Below are 27,742 nucleotides of genomic sequence, written 5' to 3'. Positions count from 1 at the left end.
ACCCCTCAGATCCCTTTTAAATTTCCCCTTAAACCTATGCCCTCTGGTTTTGGACTCCCCTACCTTGGGAAAAATACCAAGTCTATTTACCCTATCCATGCCTCTCATGATTTTATAAACTACTATAAGGTCACCTCTCAACCTTCAACGCTTGAGGAAAAACAGCCCCAGACTATTCAGCCTTTCCCAAGAACTCCATCCCTCAACCCTGACAACATCCTTGTAAATCTTTCCTGCACCCTCTCAAGTTTAACAATATAATTCCTATAGATGGGCAATCAGAATTGAATGCAGTATTCTAAAATATTCTCACCAGTATTCTTATCTGAACAGTCATAACATGACATCCCAACTCCGATACTCAATTCACTGACCAATGAAGGTAAGCATTCCAAATGCTGCTTTCACCACCTGCCTGCCTTCAATTCCACTTTCAAGGAACTATGCACCTACACTTCTAGGTCTGTTGTTTGGTAACACTCTCCAGGGTCCAACCATTAACTGTATAAGTCGTACCCTCATTCACCTTCTCTAGTTTTCTTCCATTTGCCCTCACAACAGTATCTTGTTGACTTTGCTCTGAGCAGTGTGGACATTTTCCCCTTTTCAAATTTTCAATAACACTCATTTGGCATCTGAATGTTAGCAACGTCTGCCTTTAGCTCTGGCTACCCTCAATCTTGCACCCCCACTGTTTATAACATTAAAAAGCAGCATTTTTCAGCCCCTTTCACTTCTGAGGAAGAGTTAGATAAAACTCTCGACATCAACTGTTTCTCTCCATACACGTTTTCTGATCTGCTGACTTCCTCCATAACTCTACAATGTGGAAAAAGGCTTGACTCTGTACAGACCCTCTGAAGAATAGCCCATCCCAGTCCCCTGTAACTCCACATTTACCTTGACTAATCCACCTAGCTTTCTTATCCTTGGACACTAGAGGAAACCCACGCAGACACTGGGCGAATGTCAAATTTCACACAGCCAGTCACCAGAGGTTGGAATTGAACCTGCGTCCTTGGTGCTGTGAGGCAGCACTGCTAACCACTGAGCCATTGTGCTGTAATGCCCTATTTGAGGTTTCTTGTGATTTTTGTCATCAGATTATAGAATGTTGTTGATGCATGAATTGACATGAGATCATTCAAAAAAAATGAGGAACATGCAAGATAGTGGATAAAGGGGAAGATGATTTGTTGTGAAGGAAAGATTTTGAAACTGTAAATACCAAGTCTAATCCAGGATGGAATCCTTGTGATGACTCCACAACCAAATTGACTCAGAGTGAATTTAATGAACACTTTGCATCAGACACTGAAAACCATGCATTTTTAAAAAAATGTTTGATCATGGTGAAAGATATCCTTGAAGAATAAACTCATTCAATAAAGTGTGTCACGTGCATTTAATTTGAATTACCAGCTTTGTGTCTTATTCCAGACTTTGAGATGGAAACCAGCTTCACCAACATCAGTACTTTACATTTTTGCTGGGCATATATTTTGGCCTGGATTTTAAGATTTTTCAAGTGTGATTGACCTTCTGGTCTACTGTAGTTAAAATAACAGGAACAGATAGCCTTGATATTAAGATTTCATTGATTGTATTGTAATGACAGTTTAGAAGAGATGAATTGATCTGCATGCAACTTAAATTGTGAATATCTTGGGCCAATTAGTACATTGAAATTGGTAGCCACTTTGGAGTCTTGTAGGAAGAATATAAACTATAAATGCGTTTGCTGTATAAACGTTATTCTGATTTTGTCACTCACCATTTCATGATTGAATATGTTAAAAGTGTACATTTTGCCTTTGTTTTTCTGCTTCTTAACTACCCTGTGATATCCTTCAGCCACGGCCACAGAACCGACAGGTAATTCAGCATGGGGGTGGTTTATGAAAATATCTGCATCATGCTACTCACTTACCAAAGCCAGTTTTGTCTGCTTTATCATAACTTGTCTTACTTGTGTTTTTATTTTTGCTGTGAAATTTAACATGTATGTTTTCCTTCCTTTCGAGAGAAAGAAAATTTGCAGGACAAGTGGCAGGTTGTGGTTTAAGGACACACTTTATACAGTTCATATTTCATTTTTATTGTCCACGTAGCTGAAGGTTTAGGCACAGAACTTGCAAGTAACAGAGACAAACTTCAGCTTCTAACTGTAATTCCTTAATGTTCTGTCTTCTGGGAACATTTCCTTTACATTTGTAATGAAGGGTTCATTCATTGATGAGGGTGATTTAAAGGTTCTGTTAGACGGCATTCTGAGGATGCCAGCTGAAAAACAACTAAATCACTTTGCATAAAAGGTTGCAAGACAAAGTCAAGACTTTGGATCAGGGAAAGATATGCTTTTTTCTGTCAGGTTTCTGATTCCTATAGTTCTCAATGCGTTTTAGCAAGTTAATAATCTTTGCTCATTCTTAACCTTTTATTCTGTTTACAGTGCTACGTATCAGGCATGCTTCATCTCTCAGGCTTCATATTCTCATATCCTATCATTTATTCAGGCTAGGCCTGACTATATCATCTTCCAACAGTAGTTGGTGGATCTGAGTGATGAGTGGTTCTGAAATATGAACCCTTCATCTGATGGAAGCCAGGTTCTGTTCCGCATTTGCTTTCATCCCAGCCTGTTTAAAATTCTCCACTGAGTCTGTTTTGTTCTTTTATGCCTGAAGTACCTTTCAATGGTTTACGACATTACTAGAAAATTAGTTTGTGGGTCACTGATTTTGTGGTGCTGGAAAAGTGCAGCAGGCCAGGCAGCAGCTGAGGAGCAGGAGAATTGACGTTTCGGGCATAAGCCCTTCAAGAGTGGACTTGTTGGGCCGAAGGGCCTGTTTTCGCACTGTAAGTAATCTAATCTAATCTAATTAGGAATGATGGAACGTCGATTCTCCTGCGCCTCGGATACTGCCTGGCCTGCTGTGCTTTTCCAGCACCACACACTCGACTCTGGCCTCCAGCATCTGCAGTCCTCACTTTCTCTGGGTCACTGATTTGTCTTGGCTTAATAACAAAAAAAAGGGTCTTTCATTCCTGACACACTTTTCCCCACAGAGCTTCATAGCCAATAGAATGTCTTTGAACTATAGTCACCAGTGTGATCCAGGCAAACAGAGCAAGCTGTCGCAAACAGTCATGAGAGACTTACCTATTGGTGGTGGTACACACTCAAGATTTATAAAATCATGAGGAGCATGGATAGGGTGAATAGCCCTGGTCTTTTTCCCAGGGTGGGAAAGTCCAATGCTACAGGGCATTGGTTGAAGGTGAGAGGGGAAAGATTTAAAAGGGACCTGGGGCTAGCTTTTTCACTGAGGTTGGTGTGTGTATGCAACTCCCAGAGGAAGTGGTGGAGGCAGTACAACATTTAAAAGCCATCTGGATAGGTATATGAAGAGGAAGGGTTATGGCCAAATGCTGGCAAATGGGACTAGATCCGTTTAGGATATCTGGTTGGCATGGACGAGATGGACCGAAGGGTCTGTTCCTCTGCTGCATGACTCCGCGACTATATTAATATTAAACATAGAGCCAGATTTTGCACTCAGAACAACAATGAAGCAAATACTGTTCATTGCCATTTTTTTGTGTAAGTGGTGCAGCAGCTTCAGGCAAATGATGAGTCTGCTATTAAACATACAGGTTGCTATCGAGCCGTGACATTTCACCATTGGCTTCAGTGATTGTCTCTGATCTGAAACATAAAGAATAATATGAAGCTCCTGTACCTGCAGCAGGCATGACAGAGAAAGGGAAATCACTTCCAGTTAAAGTTTCTTTTTACTGTAGGTTAAATTTAACTCTTAGTGATAGGTCTCGATCCTTCAGGTTTTACTTGTTGTTAAAGCTTTATTTTTAAACTTTTCTGTCTCTAAATCCAATCTTTCTGTCCCTCTCTTCATTTCGTTTTCTGCACATGATGTGACATTGAGTTTGCCCATTCTCAGTCCTTACACTATTTATTTCTCAATCTTTCACTTTATTAGGGACTCACAGTTGCTTGCCCAGTTGGTTTGTATCACAGGTGGCTAGTTTCTCTCATTCAGCAGCATTAAGAGCTCACGCTTTCAGCAACTTGACATATAGAAGGGTAACATGCGTAAACAAGCTGGACTGATGTTTCGCTATAATAGAATCTGGGTCATGAACTGCAAAATAATTATTCTTTAAAATAATAATGTTTTTTGAAATTTAGAGTCAGAGAGGTCTACAGCACAGACAAAGGCCCTTCGGCTCATCAAGTCTATATTGTCAAAACCAAACACGTAACCATACTATCACATATTCCATCACTTGGCCCATAAGCTTGTATGCCTTGGCATTGGAATTAGTTTTTATTGCCATGTGTACTCAAGTACAGGAATACAGGAGTACCGTGAAAAGTTACCATTCTCTGCTGCCATCTTAAAATACAAAACCAGAACTTTTTTAAAAATGAGAAGAATTAAAAGAAACACAGCCAAAGAAAAGCGACTAGATCTTAAAGTCCTTATCCAAAAGAAATGGAAAGAGACCAGAGTTTAAAATCTTATCTCCCCTGCCTCTACCATCCTCACATGCAGTGAATTCCAGATTTCCACCAGCCTATGGCTGAAGGATTTTTCATCTCACCCTCTCGATATCCTTGCCCCATATCTTATCTATGTCCCCTGGTCATTGATCACTCCATCAAGGGGAAAGGTCTCTTCCTATCTACCCTATGTATGCCCCTCATAATTTATACATCTCAATAGTGTTCCCTCACAATCTCCTCTGCTTTAAGGAAAACAACCCTAGTCTTTACCCTGGGGTGGGGGAGTCCAGAACTAGCAGGCATAGGTTTAGGGTGAGATTGGAAAGATGTAAAAGGGATCTAAGGGGCAACTTTTTCACGCAGAGTGTGGTGCGTAAATGGAATGAGCTGCTAGAGGAAGTGGTGGAGGCTCATACGTTTACAACATTTAAAAGGCAACTGGATGGGTATATGAATAGGAAGGGTTTGGAGGGATATGGCCCAACTGCTGGCAAATGGGCCTAGATTGGGTTGGGATATCTGGTCGGCATGGACGAGTCGGACTGAAGGGTCTGTTTCTGTGCTGTACATCTCTATGACTCTATCCAATATCTCTTCCTGACTAAAACGGTCCAGCCCAGGTAATTTCAGAATTCAGAATCCCTACAATGTGGAAACAGGCCATTAGGCCTAACAAGTCCACACTGACCTTCTGAAGAGTATCCCATCCAGACCTATTCCGCTACCCTGTTACTTTATATTTCCCCTGACTAATGCACCTAACGTACACATTCCTGAACACTATGGGCAACTTAGCATTGCCAGTTCACCTAACCTGCAAATCTTTGGATTGTGTGAGGAAACCGGAGCACCCAGAGAAAATCCACGCACACACTGGGAGAATGTGCAAAATCCACTCAAACAGTCGCCCGAGGCTGGAATCGAACCTGTGTCCCTGGTGCTTTGAGGCAGCAGTGCTAACCACTGAGCCACCGTGCTACCAAAAGTCCTGGTGAATCTCCTCTGTACCCTTTTCACCAATCACATCTCATCCCTATGTAGATTCCAGACCTGCACATGATACTATAGCTGTGGCTGAACTGACTTTTTGTGCAGTTCCTGCATAACCTCCCTGTTCTTGAACTCCATGCTATGGCTAGGAAAGACAAATGTCCTGTTACCTCCTTAATCACTTTACCTGTCCTGCCAGTAGACATGCACACTACAGTCCCTCTGATCTTCAGTACTTCCCCAGGTCCTACTGTTTAACGTGTATTCCCTTGCATTGTTTGTCCTGTCCCAGTGCATCACCTCACACTTATCCAGACTGAACTCCGTTTTCCATTGATCAGCTCATGTTTTCAGCCAGTTTATGTCCTCTTTTACTCTTAAGGCTATCATCTTGGAATATTGCATGCAATTCTGGTCTCCTTCCTATTGGAAAGATGTTGTGAAACTTGAAAAGGTTCAAAAAAGATTGACAAGGATGTTGCCAGGGTTGGAGGATTTGAGCTGTAGGGAGAGGCTAAACAGGCTGGGGCTGTTTTCCCTGGAGCGCCGGAGGCTGAGGAGTGGCCTCATAGAGGTTTATAAAATTATGAGGGGCATGGATAGGATAGATAGACAAGGTCTTTTCCCTAGGTTGGGGGAGTCTAGAACTAGAGGGCATAGGTTTAGGGTGAGAGGGGAAAGATTTAAAAGGGACCTAAGGGCAAACTTTTTCACGCAGAGGGTGGTACGTGTATGGAATGAGCTGCCAGAGGAAGTGGTGGAGACTGGTACAATTGCAACATTTAAAAGGCATCTGGATGGGTTTATGAATAGGAAGAGTTTAGAGGGATATTGGCCGGGTGCTGGCAAATGGGACAAATTAGATTGGGATATCTGGTCAACATGTAGGAGTTGGACCGAAGGGTCTGTTTCCGTGCTGTACATCTCTAAGTCTCAATGACTCTTTACCATTTTTTGCCAATTTTCATATCATCCACAAACTAACTTATCAACCCATCTTTTTTCACATTTAAATTGTTCACATGCACCAAAACAGCAAGGGCCCCAACACCAATCCCTGTGGAACCCTATTGGGCAGAGGCTTCTTGTCACAGAAACATCTCTCAACCATCACCCTCTGCTTTCTGTCCCTCTGCCAATAATGGATCCATTAGCCAAATTTCATTGGCTCCCATGACTCTTATCAGTAATCAGTTTCCCATGTGGGACTTAATCAGAAGCCTTGCTGAAGTCTAAGTAGACTATGTCAAATGTATTACCCTCACCTAAACACCTGGTTACTGATTCAAAAAAAGTTAAATTCTGACGGAAAGAATTAATTTCCAATAATTTTCTCGCCGGTGAGGTTAGACTGAATGGCCTGTAAAGTTCATGGTTTATCACTTGCTTCCTACTTGAATAACAGTACCATATTAGCTCCTGTACCTCTCCCATGGCCAGAGAGGATTTGAACATTATTGCCAGCATCCCTGCTATTTCCTCACCTGCTTCACTGAACAACGAAGGTTACATTTTATCTGGCTCTGGAGGTTTATCTATTTTTTAAGCTTGCCAGACCACTCAAGCCTAGGGATCTGTGTAAGAAGCCAATACCTCTGAAATACAAAGATATTCTGCATGATCACCATTTGTGTTGCTTAAATGTTATGTTCAATTCCAATTAAAAAAATAATGCACTCCTAATTTTGAACTATGTCTTTACTAACTTTCCCACTGGTGTATTTTAATGACAAGCTTATGCTGTAAATGCAGCATCAGTGTGAGCTTCCACTGTAAAATGGCTTTCCACTTCCACTGAAGTGCAATACACACAAGTCATGTTAAGTGAAGAAACAAGTTATTGTTGATAGGTGGTTGACCTTAAATGGACATTAGTGGTGATATTGAAATAACTTCTAAAATTATTTTAGGAGTGATGGGCGTCGATGGTCTTTGGCTTCTCTCCCATCATCTGGATATGGCACGAATACTCCAAGCTCCACTGTGTCTGTAAGTTTCTTATTATCTCATCCATATGATGTCTTATTCTTGGACTGGAACTATAAAATTTCCTATGAGCAGAAACCAATAACAATTTTATGCATTAACTTGCTAAAAGTTGAACCTATTATTTGCACGTAAGTTAAAATAGTGCCAAGAATTCCAGTATTTGATGGCACGTGTTTTGATCCACTGCAGTGATCTGCTTCCATATATTCAGATTTCCTTTCTTTGCAATCTTAAAGAATCAGGGAATCTATTGGAGAAAAGATTTAGCAAGTTTGTGTGTTCTCAGCTCCAAGCAGTAAATTAAATGGCTTATTTTTGAAATCATTGTGTTTTTTTCTTCCTAAAACATATATGCAATTAATCCACCCTGAAATTAATTTTGGATGGAGGATAAAAACTGAGACATAGAAAAGTTTGCAGTGTTCAAGCTGGATTAAAGGCATTAACTGATGACAAGATATGTATCAAAAGTATATGATTAATGTTTTCAAGTTTTTTGGGATAGTTGGAATCAAAAACAGATTGCAGGGAAAACTCAGCAGGTCTGGCAGTATCTGTGTGACGAAAGCAGAGTTAACTTCTCAGAATTGAAGAAAGGTCACCGGACTCAAAACGTTAACTCTGCTTTCTCTCTGCAAATACTGCCAGACCTGCTGAGTTTTCCCAGCAATTTCTGGTGTTTCTGATTTCCAGCAACCAATACTTATTCAGCTGAATCAGTTGAAGAGTCAAGTAATTCTTATTGGGACTGAGCAGAGAGTTGGTAATTAAATGATGAGCAGAGTTAGCATGTAATGAATAATTATGGTAACATTTTGACAGCATATTCAAAAGTAAACTAACTTTTTCTGTGACTCACTGAAAAGTCATTGAGTTTTGTTTTATTCATTCATGGGATGAGGGTATCACTGACTAGGCCAATATTTATTGCCCATCCCTGTCCTATCATTCCTAATGTGCTTTTTTAACAAATTCATTAATTTATTCCATTACTTATTTTCATCTTTAAAGATATTTTATTAACTTTTGCCCAGAAGACAGTTGAAAGTCAGCCGCTATGTTGTGGATCTGGATTCAGATGTTGACCAAGTGTAGCAGTTTCCTTTCCTAAAGGACATCAGTGAACTAGATGGGTTTTTCTGACAATCGGCAATGGATTCATGATCATCATTAGACTCCAATTCTTATTAATCCACTCCTTTCATGAAAGTGAATTGGATAGCATAAATGACTTCAGAATAAAAAATGGCCTCCTTTAGTTTATTATAGTTTGATGTTCTGTCTATTGTCGTTGCTTCTCCTGATTGATCCTGCCCATGTCTCTACTAGAATTCCTGGCACTTTTAAGATCTAGCATTTTTTTTATCGTGAAAGGCAATCTATGCATTGAACTGTAATGTTCTGCCTCTGTTATTTTTCCAGTCGTCATGTTCATCTCAGGAAAAGCTGCATCAGTTGCCATACCAACCAACTCCGGATGAACTTCACTTTCTTTCCAAGCATTTCTGCAGTACAGATGCCATCGCCAATGATGAGAAACGGAGGCCTCCTGCGATGCGACCGCGCTCCCGGAGTCTTAGGTTTGTAGTCATCAGCTTAAAGACGAAAATTTCTTCTCATCAATATTAATGAAAAAAATCATTGTGAGGAAAAGTGGATTGCTCTATGTTACAATTAGAGATGGAATTGCTTCAGTCATTTTTTAAAAAAAATATTGCGTGGAGCACAGAGCTGGATACACTAAAGGGAATCAATGCCAAAATGCTGCCTGAAGGGCAATTAGGGATGAGCAGTGAAACCCACATCCCACAAATTAACAAAATACAGTGCCACATTACCTGTCCTACCATTCCTAGCATGTTTTATTTACCAAATTCATTATTTTATTCTGTTACATATTTTCATCTCAATATATATTTTATTAAGATTAGATTAGATTATCTACAGTGTGGAAACAGGTCCTTTGGCCCAACAAGTCCACACCGACCCTCCAAAGAGTAACCCACTCAGACCCATTTCCCTCTGACTAATGCACCTAACACTATGGGCAATTTAGCATGGCCAGTTCACCTTATCTGCACATCTTTGGACTGTGGGAGGAAACCTGAGCACCCAGAGGAAACCCACGCAGACATAGGGAGAATGTGCAAACTCCATACAGACAGTTGCCCGAGGCTGGAATTGAACCTGGCTCCCTGGTGCTGTGAGGCAGCAGTGCTAACCACTGAGTCACCGTGCCGCCACTGGAGAGAGGTTGTTAACTTTGCCACCAGTTCCTATACCATTTTAAACTTTAGGAATAGAATGAACTTTAACTAGTTGCCAGATACTGACCAAACAGCTAACTTCTTTGCCTGTTAAAGAATCAGAACCAATGCCTAGAGTGACAAAAGTTTAGTTAAAAAGCACCTCCTTCCCCCAACTCCTTTCCTCATCCAATTCCCAACATTCTGCTCAATGTTGCATTCTGTGCTAAGCTGTGCCAAGATTTCTCTATTTATATGATCTGAGTTAGCTCAGCTCCAAGTACAGAAAACACAGTTTAAGCTGATATCCCTGATTAGATATCTTCAACTGCTCTCAAGTAGTGAGCTTGTCTCTCCCTGCTTAAGTCTGGATGAAATTTAGAGTTTAAACAATAAACTGTATTTAAAGGTCAAATGTGGAATACAAACTAAGTCAGATTTTTATATGGAGATTAAGATCTCCCATACCCAACTCCCAACAAAGTCCTATTCAGTGCTAAGTCACACTGAGTTGTTTGTATTTATATGCTCTTAATACCAACTCAACAATTTCTCACTTGCATTGTTTTTTGACAGCTTTATCTTACATCTCTTGTAGTTAACCACAGATTTGATTAAACAATTGCCTAATTTTGGTCAGTTTTAATAAAAAAAAGAGGAATCTGAGGGAATCTCAAAAATGAATGCAGCAATGGGTGTTAAAAGGGAAGAAAAGAGCAACAAAAATTGAAATCTCATGCAAGAGTGACTACTAAAGATTGACCTATCTGAAAGTACGAATTTTTATTCCTACTAAGTAGTAAGCCTGGCTGCAGTGATTGTAACAAGGCCAGCCAGATGGACCTCATAGAGTATGGGTTCTCTGATTGGGACTGTTAATCTCGTCCAATCAGGGAGTCCTGGGGTGACAGATATAAACAGGAGTGTCAGAGGTTCTGATCAGTCATCCTGCTCCCTAAGTGTCAGCTCTCAGTGTCACGGACTTTCCATTTATAAATAAAGGGTGACTTGGTGATGGGATATGGTCTCTGTGGAGTTATTTAATTAGGTGCTGTATTAAATTGGATATTGTACAGTTGTTCTCTAATCCGAGAACTAGCAGAACAAAAAGAAGAAGCCAAGCTTTCTGGACTGTAACTTAAAATTTAAAAGTGATTGGGCATTAATTTCGATTGATACGATTGAATCAATGGCACAAAACAGATAAGACAGTATACCATTACAACAGGTTTCCGGCCAGGAACTACAAGTAGCAACAGCAACAGCAGCTCTTAATGAGTTCTAACTCACTTAGAATCATTTCATCTCCATAAATTTGCTTCATAAACTGGGCTTCTTTGAGACTTACATTTTTAAAAAAAAATGAAGCCATACAGTATGTGTTTTAGCCTTAAACTTCTCAAAGGAAAGTGGCAGTTTGGAAATACCTTGAGTCCTGAACATCTAACTTAAGTCATGGAAAACATTGCAGCAGCCTGCAGCTGATGCTAATGATTTCAAACAGGTTCAGGATTTTTTAGTTGTCACCTTTGCTCTAATTGGCATGCATTGGTCGGAAACAGAATCTAAGGTTACTGGGATAGCTTTGGATCCTCTGTCTAGAAATATCTTGGCTGAAATTCCAGATTAATCTGAAACTCCCAGACTATGCAAAGCTGTAATTAGGCCTGGAAAATCCTTGGACAAAAATGTCTTCTGTCCCCTGCCTCTAAAAATGCTCTTACGTGAAAGATTTGTCTTGTGTTGGCAGCTGTTAAGTAATTAATATTCACTGGTATTTTGACTTCACCATGCTATAATTTGCTTGATCATTGACACCATTTTTGTTTTTTGTCTGCATTATGTAGTGTATTCTAATCAAGATCATTTCATTTTCTCCGAATGAGATACTCAATTGTGCATCACCTGAGCTTTAATATAAGAAGCAGTGGCTCCTTGAGAACCAGGCACTATAACTGTGAATGGACTTTCAGATCAGTGCAGAGTTAATTTAGCACTCAGTGCAACTCCTCGTTGTCTCTTACGTGGATATTTTCCAATAGAACAGAGCACTAATTCATTGTGTTGGAGTAACGATTGAGAGCAATCAGAATTGCATTTGGTTTAAAAAATATTAATCCTACCCCTGGCCCCAGGTTTCTGCTCAAACTTCGTTGCACGTTGCCAAACACAAAATTAGGCATGACAGATTGGGCAGCAATATTTTTAAAAATATCACTCTAAAATACATCTCTTGATATTTTTAGGAGTGGTAAGATCATTTTAAAAAATCAAAGCTGTTCAAAGTTTGGGAGAAGATTTGTAGCTCGGGTGCTTGTTGTTGTGGTTCTGTTCACCGAGCTGGAAATTTTTGTTGCAGACATTTCGTCCCCTGTCTAGGTGACATCCTCAGTGCTTGGGAGCCTCCTGTGAAGCGCTTCTGTGATGTTTCCTCCAGCATTTATAGTGATTTGTATCTGCTGCTTCCGATTGTCAGTTCCAGCTGCAGTGGCCAGTATATTGGGTTCAGGTCGATGTGCTTATTGATCAAATCTGTGGATGAGTGCCATACCTCTAGGAATTCCCTGGCTGTTCTCTGTTTGGCTTGTCCTATAATAGTAGTGTTGTCCCAGTCGAACTCATGTTGCTTGTCATATGACATTGGAAGCGGCAGATACAAATCACTATAAATGCCAGAGGAAACATCACAGAAGCGCTTCACAGGAGGCTCCCAAGCACTGAGGATGTCACCTAGGCAGGGGACGAAATGTCTGCAACACAAATTCCCAGCTCGGCGAACAGAACCACAACAATCAGAGCTGTTCTCTACTTGTACTGAGATACCATGTTTCATTTCTCCTTTATCTGATTTATATTATTTCAGGGGATGTGGGCACGATTGGCTGGGCCAGCACTTATTGCCTGTCCCTAATTACTCTTGAGAAGGTGGTGGTGAGCTGCTGCCTTGAACTGCTCTGAACTGTCTCTGGTGTAGGTATAGTGATGTGAGGAAGGGAATGTCAGAATTTTGATCCAGTGACATTGAAGGAACAGCAATATAGTTCCACGTCAGGATGGTGTGGGGTTTGAAGGGCAGCTTTTAGAAGGTGGCCGGTTTTGGTAGTCGGGTCAGTTTCCGGTGCAGTGATTTAGAAAGTCACACAAAAGTTTATGGAAACTCCGGTTACTCTGAGAATAATTTGTGCTTAAAAATCTGTGACCTTCTGTGTGAGTTAGGCTGATATTGGGTGAATCAACCCGAATAAGCCACCTTTACGTAATGGAATGTGAGGCTCTAGTAGAACTTACGCAGTCATCAGCTTCTGTGTCTCACATCAGTTCAGAGAGCTTTAGGCCCCCATACCAAATCCATTGTTACTTGCTTATCACCACAGCAAGCTACTTTTGGATCTTGACTAGACTACCTCTGCAGATATTTTCAAAATTGAAAGTATTTTTGGAGAACAGATGGAGCTTTTTGGATGTGTTTGAACTTGAGGCTGATGTGAGCCTTCATGCACATACATTCTGGTGTATTTTCAGTATACTATTAATAACTATTGAATAAGTACCATATTAAATCTATTAGAATGTCATTTTGGAAAATTCGTTCTGATTATTTTAATTTTTGTACTTGAGGTTGTCTGTAATTTTACATATCTTGGTAATTTAACAAGTAATTAAAACAGAGATTCAGGGTGTGTTGCATGGCTAAAAGCCCATTACATGTCATTCAATAAAAATTAATTGTAAAGCATTTGGAACAAAGGTACAGCTGAAGCATTGTTGAAGGATACATCAATTCTTTGGTGTAAATGCTGTATTCATGCAAATAGACCTTTCAAGTTATAATGGTTTAAATTATGTGGACAATTAAATTAAATTACGACAAATAAACCTGCATACATTTGAAATGGCTTCAGATAATTGTTTGTACTTTAAGGGGTGTTATAGCTATGACATCTTAACTTTTAACCTCTGGAAAGATGCTTTTACGCTAGCTAGATTGTTTTGCAAGAATGTTGGTGCTTCATTTGGAACATTTGTTGTTTGGCCTGATCTGGGACTGGTATTCCATCTGCTTTAAAACTATTTGGACCAGTAAAGTCTGCTGAACAGTTTATTGAATTTATATCATAATTGCCACCCTTTTATAGGAGAATTTCAAGAACAGTTATTCCATCTGAAAGTAAATAAAGTGACTGTCGCTTATAAAATGTTTGTCTTCTTTATAGCCCTGGACGTTCGCCAGCATGCTGTGATAATGAGATTATCATGATGAACCATGTCTACAAGGAACGATTTCCAAAGGCAAGATTGTTTACAGATGATGCAGTTCAAACTGTAGTAAATTATCAGCATCTGGATACGGTCGCAAGTTTCTGAAATTTGTCCAGATTTTGAACTTTTATTTTGTACCATGCAGAAACTGTAAAAAGTTTGCATTGTTACTGAGTGTATTTGCTCAGCAGTTACCTTCTTTTTTTGCTCAGCAAAAGCATTAAAGGTTTGACCAGGTTTATTTGCCAGATCTGGTCATTTCATTGGCAGAACAAATGTCTGATTTACTAAGCTTGCTCCCTATTCAAATTGTACAGTAGCAAGCTAAATAAGATACCTGAGTTAAAGATTCAAAACGCTATTTTCGAAGGGACAAAATATTGCAAAGAAAGGGTAGGCTAAATTGTTTACAACAAGTAAAATCAGTGTAAAAAAACAAAATAGAGGCATCAGGATGAGTGTGGAGCCTCAGAATTATGTGCGCATAATTCACATCCTTCTTTTAAATTATCATGTCCAGGAATAAAATAATGGTAAAATAATAATACAATAAATAGGTACTTCTAACCCGTTAAGAAACCTTATTCCTGTAATTTTAGCATTAGTTCACAATGAAACTGTCTGTCCCAATGTAAAAGGAATGTCCTTCCCAGGATTTAGTAACCATCTTAAAAAGAAAGTTCCTTGTTTGTACATATTCTGAAATGTGTGTGTTTACATTTTTATTCAACAGTTTAGAAAATGGATATACTTTGGTGACATGTATTTCAAAACTATAGCTTATCTAATACACTTATCTATAACTTATCTAATAAAAATAGTGCATTATAAAAATCCATTATGTTTGATATATGGCCCGTAAGTGGCTGATCTTATGGAGCACTTCACAATCTAATGAGTGTCAGTAAAATTTAGTTCAGCATCGTCAGTGGTCTGTAAATTGTATACGCAGTGATTAATTAACTTATTCCCAAACATATAACCAATATGGTTAGCTTGAGTTAAGTTATTTCCTTTCATCATGAAGAAAGTTTAGCAATGCTGTTTGTCCCAGTATACACTACTGCATGTTATAAAACTGAAAATCAATATAATGAAATTTTGCATATGATAAGACCACAATATTTTAAAACTTGGAATATATTTGGTGTTTATTTGCACTAACCAAGTTGTTTCGATCCTTAGGCCACAGCCCAGATGGAAGAAAGGCTGCAGGACATTATCACTAGCTATTCTCCTGATAATGTTCTTCCACTAGCAGATGGAGTCCTCAGTTTTGCACATCACCAGATCATTGAGCTGGCACGAGATTGCCTGGATAAATCCCGACAGGGCCATATCACCTCAAGATACTTCTTTGAATTGCAAGAAAAATTAGAAAAGTTATTGCAGGAAGTAGGTATTTCTAAGGTTTTGTTTTGATAATTGGATGACAACAAATTTGATTTATTTTTTGTGATGTGGAAACCCATGTGGCTGAATGTTAGGAATTTAATTCCTGAAACATAAGTTAACCTGCTTAGAATAAAATGAGTAAATAAAAGAACGTTATTATCATTGAAGGTTGCAAAAAGATTTGGTTACTTAATGTTGGATGAATTTTGTATTGAAGTACACTGGTCAAAACTGTCTAACCATTACCAGTATAGAATTACAGATTCATTATAGCAAAGAAGAAGAGAGCTACCTGTGCTAGCTCTCTGCAGAACAATTCAGTCAGCTAACTCCCTGATCCTTTCTGTATTGCCTTGCAAATAGGCCTGCAATTTCTTTCTCTTCAACTGCTTATCTAGTTCTTTGCTCCACCGCAAACTTTGACAGTGCAGTTCAAATCCTAAACATTCCCTGCTTAAAATTTCCCTCCCCTGTTTATTCTGTAAATCACGCTAAATCGGCGATCTCTCACTTTTGACTCTTCTGCTAATGGAGACAATCTCTTCCTATTTACACGGTCTTCATCCCTTATAATTTTGAAAATCTCTGTCCAAATTCTTCTTAATCTAAAAAGTGTGGCGCTGGAAAAGCACAGCAGGTTAGGCAGCATCTGAGGAGGAGGAAAAATCGACATTTCAAGCATAAGCCCTTCAGCACTCCTGATAAAGTACTTATGACAGAAACATTGATTCTCATGCTCCTCTGACGCTGCCTGACCTGCTGTGCTTTTCCAGCACCACACTTTTTATATGCATTCAAAGATGTTGAAGGAAAGAAGGGTGGAATTTGCAATAATTTCCCAAATCTCCTTGGGTTCAGGATGGTGCCAGTGGATTGCAAAGTTACAAATGTTACACCCTTATTCAGAAAATGCAGCAATTACAGGCCAGTTGGCTTAACATTAGTGGTGGGAAAGATCTTAGGAAACAGTAATCTGCAATGTAATTAACTGTTATTTTTAATAAGTTTGGATTAATTAATTAATTAGTGAAAACTAGAATAAATTTGTTGAGGAAATATGGTGTGTAACTAACTTAATTCAATTGTTTGGTGAACAAGCAGGATTTTTGGGAGCAATGTTTTTAATAGGACTTTGAAAAGGCACTTGATAAAGTGTCACATATTAGCTTGTCAGCAAAGTTATAGCCTCATAGAATGAAAGGGATAGTGGTTGCATGGACATGAAACTGACTGAGTGACAAGAAACAGTGTAGCAATAAATTGTTTTTTTTAGGACTGGATTGAGGTATACAGTTGCATTGCCTAGGGCTCAGTAGTTGGACTGCTGATATTTGTAGTCTGTATTAATGACCTAGATTTGGTGATGGAGGTGTCTAGGACGTTAATTATAGCTTTTAGTTCAATGAGTATGGCTATGCCAGGCTTTTGCTTGACGAGTCTATAGGACAGCTTTCCCAATTTTGGCATAAATTGTTAGATCTTAGTGAGGACATTTCCAGGCCAAAATTAATGCTGGATAATCTATCTGGTTTTATTCTTTGCTGTAGTTTGTTTATGCATTGGAGTGGCTTGCTGGCTATTTCAGATAGCATTTAAGAGTCAACCACATTGTTGTGCATCTGGATTGGAAGCCAGACTGAGAAAGGACAGCAGGTACACTCCCACCAACGTACTATGATGAGTCTGTTCACAGAGGTATTATTTAACTTAGATATCTGTCATTTTCACCCTGTCTACTTTACTTTCTGTTTTATCTCTTTAATATTCCATAGAGTTCAACACTTGCTTGCTCTATTTCTCTCATATGAATGTACCTTAACTGTACCCAAGTCAGCCCCTGTTTAAAGGCAGGCCATTGTTCTGTTACAGTCTTGCCTGTCAGCCTTTGGTTCCGATATACCTGGATAATCCATTAGTCATCATTCTGGAATTGGTACTCCTCGAGGTAAATAGTTCTACCCTAACTTGTTCCTTGTCCTTTCTCAAAGCAAACCTAAGCCTTATGTTCTTTAAATTAATATGTTTGACTTATTTCCCACCCTAGTTTTTATCTCTCATTCCTTATGGTCACTGCCTGCCAGCCAAGAACAACTCTTAGATTCATTACATAGCCTTGATTCCTCTCCCAAGTGGATGTTAATCGTATATGAATCTAGAAAATGATTTGTGGCAGGTTATATCCAGCACTGCCCTAAATTCGAGTCATACGTTTGCCTTTGCTTCAAGGATTATTAATCCACTGTTGATTACCCATTTCAATCCACCAAAAGCTTTGGAGGTAATTGCAACCCTACCTCCTTCCCCTGCCAATGCCTCAAGCTAACCTCCATCCAAAACCATTCTAATCTGAGTTATTCTTCCATCGACTTGCTGACAGACCAGATTTGAATTCACTGTCGAAATGTTTTGTTTCCTTATGGAGTTTATCTCTTTCTTGTATAATTGTATTCATGGGATCAGTTTTTCTGTTTAAATCTTTAGGATCAGTAAATGATTTTCTGTTTCAATGTTTAATGGCTAGATTTAAATCTAGTACTCGGTTTTTAATTAATAAAAATGTTGAACATTTACTGTAAAATCCCGATATAAATAAAGTTTTTCAGTGCACTTTGAATTTGAAGCCCTAGAAATCCCTTACTGTGGTCACCATCTATGCTTATTAGCAGATGGAATTTAATACAAACCTGTCTTGAACATAGTTCAGTGACGGGCAGTTTATCTAAAGACACAGATTTCTGCAAATTGGCTTTAATATTGAATCCTTTTTCAACATTATTTTGTGTTCTACAATCTGGAAGGAGAAACTGATAATGCCTGAGTGTCTAATGCTACAATCGCACCACAGGTACCAAATTCAGTCTGTTGTAAAACTGGCACCAAATTCAAATTCTAACACCATTGGATCCAAAGCTATAGTCAGACAATCTGGCTTCAAAGTACCAGTGAGTCTAGTAAAGCAGCTTGAGCTAGCTGTTTTGGAAGTTTCCTCACACCCTGATGTCATTGTGGCTGTAAGGACTATCTGTTTGTGAAAATCCAACACGTGCTCCATAAGTTCAGTAGATACACACCAGTGAGTAGATTTTAATTCTGCATAGCTGGACTAAATAACCAGAGTACATTATGTGTTCCGCAGTTTCCTCTGAATCTAACGTTACTTTAAGATTGTAGCTTAAATACTGAGAGAGAAAGGTAACTTTATTGTTCTGCATTTAGTTATTGGTAGTTGGCTAAGTACATTAAGACTTTGTTGAGTTCACTGTTTATCAGACTAACTATGAAATTTTAAAGCCCTGATCTTAGAAAGACCTGAAAAGTTTATTGTATTGGTGTTGGTGACATTACAGATTTTGTAACATTCAGTTTAATGATGCCGATACAAAGAATAGCTACAGAGTGACATTGTACATCAACAGACATTTATGTTTAGTGACATTGAGTTTCAAACCAAGTATAAACTTTCTTATCGAAGTTTAACAGAATTGCTCAAAACTCATTACCCCCGTTAGCAGCCTGAGACACTACACGCATATTAAGAGCAAGAAGTAGGGTCTTAGTATAAAATGAACTACCACTACTGTATTCAAAGTGGTATTCAAAGTTTGGGAGAAGATTTGTAGCTCGGGTGCTCGTTGTTGTGGTTCTGTTCGCCGAGCTGGGAATTTGTGTTGCAGACGTTTCGTCCCCTGCCTAGGTGACATCCTCAGTGCTTGGGAGCCTCCTGTGAAGCGCTTCTGTGATGTTTCCTCCGGCATTTATAGTGGCCTGTCTCTGCTGCTTCCGGTTGTCAGTTCCAGCTGTCCGCTGTAGTGGCCGGTATATTGGGTCCAGGTCGATGTGTTTGTTGATAGAGTCTGTGGATGAATGCCATGCTTCTAGGAATTCCCTGGCTGTCCTTTGTTTGGCTTGCCCTATAATGGTAGTGTTGTCCCAGTCGACAACACTACCATTATAGGGCAAGCCAAACAAAGAACAGCCAGGGAATTCCGAGAAGCATGGCACTCATCCACAAACTCCATCAACAAACACATCGACCTGGACCCAATATACCGGCCACTACAGCGGACAGCTGGAACTGACAACCGGAAGCGGCAGAGACAGGCCACTATAAATGCCGGAGGAAACATCACAGAAGCGCTTCACAGGAGGCTCCCAAGCACTGAGGATGTCACCTAGACAGGGGACGAAACGTTTGCAAGACAAATTCCCAGCTCGGCGAACAGAACCACAACTACTGTTGGTACCTTGCTATATTCTCATAGAATACACAGCACTGAGCTCCAGGCTTTGAAGCAGTAATGTCAGAAATTCTAGCTTTTGACATCGAGAAATGTCAGTCTGCTGGTCTTTTTAACCATTTAAGTAGTCAAATATTTTGTTAACTTTGAATTATCGTGTAATTATACAACACCATTTCAGTTATCTCTGCTGCAGAACTAAACATACAATCAAAAGGCTGAAGTAAACAGCAACATATGCAATAATCTCCACAGTTTTATAGTAATGGTATGCTATTAGCAAAAGCTTAAATGCAAGACTTCAGTCTCCATGGAGTTGTTTTATTGTAATAGCTGGAGAGGGTAGAATTCCTTCCACAAAATGGCGATAAGGTTGAAGCTGAAAACTGCAAATTTATTTAAATTTGAAGTTCTTTTTTCACTCCCCATTAGCTACAATATGTTACAGAATCTAAGGGCTATACGTTTGACATTGTCAACTTGTTTCATCTTTGGACAGTTGTCCATCATCCCAGCAATGACACAGAATAATAGAAAGCTAGAACATACAATGAGGCCAATCATGCCTATGCTTGCTTTTGAAAAAGTAGTCATGCTTAGGCTTCTATTCCAGATGTTTGTAAGCCAGTAAGAACCACATCCTCCAGCTTCCGTCCGATGCCCTTTTCAAATTAATTTTGTAGAAACAGTTTATGCCCTCATTTCACTGAGAGCATTTCAGATCCTGACTACCCTGAGAGGGGAAAGAAAATCTCTCCCTATCACCCGTCTACATATTCTGCAAGTGATTTGTGACTTCTGATTATTTGTCATTCACTAAACTGCAGTTTTTGTTTTCTCCATCAAAACTTAAGATCCTCTTGAAAACCTGCAATTAGTCACCCATTAACCTTCTCTGCTCCCTGGCAGGACAATTTTCATTTGTCAACCCTGAGGTCATGATTGAAGTCCCTTATGCCTGGTAACATTCTGGTAAACCCCTTTTTCTATCTCTTCATAGATCTTTATACCTTTTATGAACTTAAACTTATGGAGAGCGTTTAACATAGAAAATTGTTAAAAAGAACCTCATAGACGCTGCATGGGGGTGGACATTTGATGAGGGAAGCAATTTGCAATTATATGAGGGGCAAAGCATCTGATGTATTTCCAAATCTTGATGAAGATTTTAAATATTCATGTTGAGTGGAAGTTAATGAGAATGGAAGACTAGCAAACAAGGTAAAGAGATAAAAATCACACAACACCAGGTTATAGTCCAACAGGTTTAATTAGAAGCACTAGCTTTCGGAGCGCTGCTCCTTCAGGTGGTTGTGGAGTACACAATTAATTATAAGACACAGAATTTATAGCAACAGTTTACATTATGATGTAACTGAAATTATTCTTTGAAAAATACCTTGATTGTTTTCTAAGTCTCTCATCTGTTAGAATGACCATGTTAGTTTCACTTCTTTCATATGTAAATCACAGAATTTCTTTAAAAAGTTACATTCTCAGGTTAACTGTAACAATTGGTGTCAGCCCAGATAATGTGTTGAAGGTGTTAGCCTCCTGTGTGCTGCTGTCTGTGCCATAATGTTTAGATTGATTCTAATTTAAAAAATGAAATAACAGAATCATACGTGGGTCCACAGATACACACAGACACTCCTATAACACACACACACAGATATTCACACACACTCCTACAGACACACACACACTCACTCTCATATGCACCCCTCACAGACTTAGACCCTTTACACTCACACACACATATACACTCTCTCTCACACTCAAACCCCCCACCCCAGACACATACATACACAAACTCACATGCATGCACACACACACACACATATTATATATATAATGTGTGTGTGTGCACGTGGGTTTGTGTATGTATGTGTCTGGGGTGGGGGGTTGTGAGTGTCTGTGAGAGAGAGTGTATATGTGTGTGTGTAAAGGGGTCTAAGTCTGTGAGAGGGTGCATATGAGAGTGTGTGTGTCTGTAGGAGTGTGTGTGAGTAGGAGTGTGTGTGTCTATATATAGGAGTGTCTGTGTATAGACATACACACACGCACACATACATATATACATTTGTGGGATGAATTTGTCCTTGCAGAGGTACGTTGCTCAAAAACTGCACGAATCCATGTAAGATTCTGTTAATTCATTTTTTAGATTAGAATCAGAATTAGATTTTTTTTAAACACACCTACTGTCACTATAAGTTTAATTTGGTCTGGCTCCAGGAATGTGGTAGACAACCCAGCCATGTCTCTGACAGTGATAGATATAGCTTGGTACAGGATGTGGGCTTGCAACCGAAGCCAGCACTTACATCATTAAATATTCCTGGTAAAAATTAGAGAGGCTGGTTATTGGGGTTGGGAATCCCAGAATTGATCTTGGCTATCATTTCAGGTGGGAAAATATGAGTCTGCCTGTTTTGGAAGGGAGAACAAAAGTATTATTAAAATGGAGAAAGCCTGCAGAAAGCTGCAACCCAGAGGAATTTGTACATGAAACACGGAAAGTGAGGTGCAGCAGGTAATCAGGAAGGTTAATGAAATGTTGGCCCTTATTTCAAGGGCTTTGGAGTCTTAAGAGTAGGGAGGACTTGCTGCAGCTGTCCAAGGTGTTGGTGAGACCACATCGGGAGTGCTGTGAGCAATTATGGTCCCCTTAATTAAGGAAAGATATTTAATTGGAAGCAGTTCACAGAAGGTTCACTAGGATGATCTCCCGGTATGGAGGGATTGACTTATGAGCAAAGGCTAAACAGCTTGGGACTCTACTCATAGGAATTTAGAAGAATGAGTGGGGAATTCATTGAAGCGTACAAGATTCTTAAGGGGTTTGACCAGGTAAATGCTGAAAGGAGATTTACCCACATGGGAAAGACTAGGACCAGGGGACATAGTCTCAGAATAATTTAAGACTGAGATGAGAAGGCGTTTCTTCTCAGGTTGCCATGATGTGGAGGTGCTGGTGTTGGACTGGGGTGGACAAAGTTAAAAATCACACACACCAGGTTATAGTCCCAACAGGTTTATTTGGAAGCACTAACTTTCGGAATGCTGCTCCTTCATTAGGCAGCTGTGAAACAGGATCATAAGACACAGAATGTTCAGCAAAAGATCATAATGTCACGCAACTGAACTGATATATTCAACAAACCTAGATTGCTGTTAAGTCTTTCATCTTGTAGACTAAATTGGAGGTTTTGGTTCATTAATATGTAAATCCCAGAACTTCTTTTAAGTCACATTCTCAAGATAACTTAAGATTTTATATTAAAAAAGTGACATCTCAGCTCAGATAATGCATTAAAGATGTGAGGTTAGAGTCTGTCTGTATGCCAATCTTGAGTCCACAGCTACCTGATGAATGAGCAGTGCTCTGAAAGCTAGTGTTTCCAAATAAACCTGTTGGACTATAACCTGGTGTTGTGCGATTTTCAACCTTCTCAGGTTTGTGAGTCTTTAGAACTCCTTGCCGCACAGAGCTGTAGGGGCAGAGTCCCTTTGTATACTTAAGCCTGAAGTAGATAGATCCTTGGTTAGTCAGGGAAAGAGTGTGAGGAATGTCAGATCAGCCACAATCCTATTGAATGGCAGAGCAGGCTTGAGGGGCCGAATAGCCTACACCTGTTCCTATTTCTCATTGGTAGAGCAGTTCTTCTGATGCCAAGGCTGACGTTTCTCCCTCGAGCAGTATCACCAGAAACACATTATCTGACCAGCAATCGTATTGCTGCTTAAGGGATATTGCTGTATTACAAATTAACTTTTACAAAATTGTAAAATTAGCTGTAGGGTGATTTGTGTTTATCGGGGGCAATGGGAGATGCTAGATAAATGCAAAGATCTTCTTTCTTTGAAAGGACTAGCATCCAGTTGTTTCTCTTTTTGTTTGACATTTTGACAAATGCTGATTTTTGAATTGTGACTTCTCAGGGATTGTGTTTTGGTTTTAGAAAGTAGGTTTGCCAATTGTCTCTTTTTCATTATTTTAGTGAGAACAGGAAACCAAGGAGAGGGGCTGTGATATACTTGAGCAAATTAGCACAGCGAGACTACTTATGGTTTCAGCAGGCTTGGAAGTGGATACATCCTCAGGCTCCCATGAAATAAAGCTACGACTGCTGTGGAAGGCATGAGAGGACACGGCAAGGGCTCTGATATTAATTTTCAAATCCTCTCTGGCTGCAGGAAAGGTGTCAGTGGACTGGAAGACCGCTAATGTGGATAAATTATTATTCAATAAGGGTGGAAGGATTAAACCAGGACTCTACAGTCCAGTGGGCCTAACAGCAATGGCAAGAAAAAAATTGGAAACAATTATGAGGGGCAAAATTAATCGCATCTTGAGGAGGCAAGGATTTACCAAGGATAGAGAGCAGGATTCGTAAGGGATACATTATGTGGGATAAATTGGATTGACATTTTTGAGGTGGTGAGTACCTGTGCAGATGAGGGCAGTGCAGTTGCTGTAGTCTACATGAACGTCTTTTGATAAGTTCTTTTTAGATTAGATTAGATTCCCTACAGTATGGAAACAGGCCCTTTGGCCCAACAAGACCACACCGACCCTCCGAAGAGTAACCCATCCAGACCCATTCCCCTACCCTATATTTACCCCTAACTAATGCACCTAACACTATGGGCAATTTAGTATGGCCAATTCACCTGACCTGCACATCTTTCATTTGTGGGAGGAAACCGGAGCATGTGGAGGAAACCCATACCGACTCTGGGAGAATGTGCAAACTCAACACAGACAGTCATCCGGGGCCGGAATGAAACCTGGTCCCTGGCGCGATGAGGCAACAGTGCTAACCACTGAGCCATCGTGACATGGCAGGTTGCTTAAGATGCTAAAAACCCATGGAATCTAGGGCAATTTGGTAATTGAATCTAAAATTGACTTTTTAAAAATTCATTCATGGTATATTGACTTCACTGGCTGGGCCAGCATTTACTGTCCATCCCTCATTGTTTGTAAAAAGGCAGTGATGAGACTCCATCTTGAGCTGCTTCAGTCTGTTTATTGTAGGTGGACCCACAATGCCTTTAGGGAGGGAGTTCAAAGATTTTGACCCAGCAAATGAGAAGAAAAGATGAGTCAGTTCCAGGTCAGGACGGTGAGTGACTGGGAGGCCAACATGCAGGTTCCTGTGTTCAGCTGCTATATTACTATTCTAGACGGAAGTGGTCGTGCGTTTGGAAGGTGCTGTCTCAGCCTTTGAATTTCTGCAGTGTATCTTGTAAATAGTACACGTGCATTGGAGATGGTGTAATGCAACCATATCCACAAACAGCCAAGCATGCTGCTTTGTCTTGGATGGTGTCAAGCTTGTTGAGGGCTGCACTCATTCAAACAAGTGGGGATTGTTCCATCATCCTAACTTGTACTTTGTAGAAGTCAGGAGGAGAGTCACTAGCTGCAGGATTCCCAGCCTCTGACCTACTCCTATAGCCACTGTAAGTATATGGCTAGTCCAGTTCAGTTTCTGGTCAGTGGTTAGCTCTATAATGGGCGGCACGGTGGCACAGTGGTTAGCACTGCTGCCTCGCAGCGCCAGAGACCCGGGTTCAATTCCCGACTCAGGCGACTGACTGTGTGGAGTTTGCACGTTCTCCCCGTGTCTGCGTGGGTTTCCTCCGGGTGCTCCGGTTTCCTCCCACAGTCCAAAGATGTGCAGGTCAGGTGAATTGGCCATACTAAATTGCCCGTAGTGTTAGGTAAAAGGGTAAATGTAGGGGTATGGGTGGGTTACGCTTCGGCGGGTCGGTGTGGACTTGTTGGGCCGAAGGGCCTGTTTCCACACTGTAAGTAATCTAATCTAATAATGAGAGGAATTAGAGGGTAATGGTTGACAAATCATTTTGTGAAGGAAACCTGTATCCAGTGGCATACCACAGGGTTTAGTGCTAGGTCCCTTTCTGTTTGTTGGATACATTAATGATGTAGACATGAATGTAGGAGGTAAGATCAGCAATCCACCTACACACACACACACACACACACACACGCACGCCACAAAATTAAAATTGGCGGTGCAGTAAACTGGTGTGGTGGGAAACCTTAGATTACAGGGCAATATAGACAGGCTGGTCAGATGAGCTGAACACTGGCAATTGGAATTTAGTCCTGAAGAGAATAAGACAATGCATTTTAGGAGGACTAACAAGAAAAGGGAGTACACGTTGAATGACAGGGCCCTAGGAGGTACAGAAGATAGAGGCACTTTTGTGTGCATGCCCATAGTTTCTTGAAGGCAGCAGTTTGATAAAGTGGTTAAGAAGGCATAGGAGAGATATTTTCCAATCACCCTGCTCAGCGATGTCATTATATTGCCTCTGGAGCAGATGGGATGAGCCTAGGCATCCTGACTCAGAGGTAGGGACACTACCACTGTGGCACAAAAGCCCAAGGCGTATGGGCATATTGCTCAAGGTGTTGAATACAAATGCAAAGAGGTTACCACACAGTGCTGGATCTAATGTTAGTTAGGCCACAGTGGAGTAGTGTGCACACTTCTGGTCACCATGAGAGGGCACAGGGTGATTTGCCAGGGCTGAAGCAATTTAGCTAGGAAGAGAAACTGGACAGAATGGGATTATTTTCCTTGGAACAGAGAGAACTCTAAGTCGAATTGCTGATTACTTGCATTTTCTGCTAATTGCCTCACCAGTAGAAACCTGACCAATCGGGATCCACCTGATATAATGTTCATTTTGTGCTTTCTGAACGACTGAACAGTCATTTAGCTCATTAAGTAATGACAGAAGATACTTATCCAGCTGTGGAAAGCAGAATGCTAAAGAAAATAAAGGAGAGCAGCAAATTGTGCATCCCAAGTAAATGGCGTGTTCAAATTCCGATTTTTAAAGAACTAACTTATTAATCTGGACTTGGCTATTTGTCTTCATAGGTCAAATCAATCCATCTCTGATCATAAAAAGCAGATAGAAAAGAATTATTAATTTGAGTTCTTAAATTCTGCACATTTGTTTACTTAAATAGACTGAATTGAATCTTTGATTTAGATTAGTTTATTCTGGGTTTCTTTTCAGCATAGAGTAATGGATTTAAAGATGGAAGTTTTGAGATTGTTGTTTTGCTCAGTAGCCCATCTAGGCTGTTCAGTAGTTTACTGTTTATCTGTATAAGACATCCCTCAACCAAGAACAGCTTGCATTTATATTATACCTTTAACAACTAAAAGAGTAGCAGTTTGCACACTTGATGGTGTTTGTGACCAAACTTTATTGTGTTGAATGCTCTGGTGGATTCTTTTCCTTCTAACATTACATTACTTAATAGAGAAACTGTGATAGAATAGTTTGCTGCACGTAAGGAGGCCATTTGTCATCTTATATCTGTGCTGGCTCTCTGGAGAAGCATTTCACCTAGTACCACTGCCCTGCCTTTTCCACATAGCACAGCAAAGTAATTGCAAACCACTCTCACCCCTCCCAGCTCTGTTTCAGCAACTGAACTGATTTGTTGATTTTGCTTGGCAGACATCTTAAAGCAATCATTTATTTTTTCTGTGATGATATGTCAATGTCTCAATGTTTAATTTGGCAAAATTGAAAGAAGCCCCTGTAATGGGCACTTTAATGGTCTGTCTCAGTGACAATTGTATAAGATTGAAGGAACAGCAATTTTGTTTTTTCAAAAGGTGATTTAAGATTGGGTGTGTATTTTTCACAACACTTCCTCATTTGCCATTATTATTTGGCTCCTTGGTTATATACATAGCGTACACCAGATGGAAAGGCCATGAGTTGGCATAGAGTTAACATGGACAATTTGATACAGCAACATAATTTAGGTTTCCTTTAAATTATTTGACCTGCGTACATTTTATCCCACTCCGAGTGGCTGTGTGGATATGAGTTGACATGGACAGTATAAGGGGTCATGGTAATGGATGAGGGTGATGTGGATTTTTACTGAGTCCGAATAAAGTAGCATGGAATGGATACAGGTCAAGACATTGTGAATTTACCCTTCAAAAGAATCCAAAATCCAGATAATGTTACACTAGTTTTCTGAAGGGCCTTGAGTGTTGGAGAAACTGGCAAGAAAATTGAGG

At 40.0% G+C, this 27,742-nt stretch overlaps 1 protein-coding gene across 7 annotated transcripts in view; it reads left to right on the top strand.

Annotated features, from left to right (window-relative positions):
- Nucleotides 1-27,742, top strand: part of LOC122558001 (microtubule-associated serine/threonine-protein kinase 4-like) — a 475,290-nt gene that overhangs the window by 355,447 nt on the left and 92,101 nt on the right. For 4 of the 7 annotated variants that reach the window (XM_043706358.2, XM_043706350.2, XM_043706376.2 and 1 more), the window contains 5 exons: nt 1,855-1,875; nt 7,429-7,507; nt 8,930-9,087; nt 13,968-14,043; nt 15,199-15,408. In XM_043706358.2, the coding sequence (XP_043562293.2) occupies nt 1,855-1,875; nt 7,429-7,507; nt 8,930-9,087; nt 13,968-14,043; nt 15,199-15,408 (544 nt within the window). The remainder of the gene's footprint in view (nt 1-1,854; nt 1,876-7,428; nt 7,508-8,929; nt 9,088-13,967; nt 14,044-15,198; nt 15,409-27,742) is intronic. The other 3 variants (XM_043706362.2, XM_088000634.1, XM_088000655.1) reach the window with 1 other exon arrangement.

The sequence above is a fragment of the Chiloscyllium plagiosum genome, unplaced genomic scaffold (assembly GCF_037043375.1).
Source record: "Chiloscyllium plagiosum isolate Xiang-an unplaced genomic scaffold, Cpla_swu_hap1 HiC_scaffold_2, whole genome shotgun sequence".
Taxonomy (NCBI): domain Eukaryota; kingdom Metazoa; phylum Chordata; class Chondrichthyes; order Orectolobiformes; family Hemiscylliidae; genus Chiloscyllium; species Chiloscyllium plagiosum.
The sequence above is the reverse complement of the archived record's forward strand: the minus strand, read 5'-3'. Positions and strand labels throughout refer to the sequence as shown.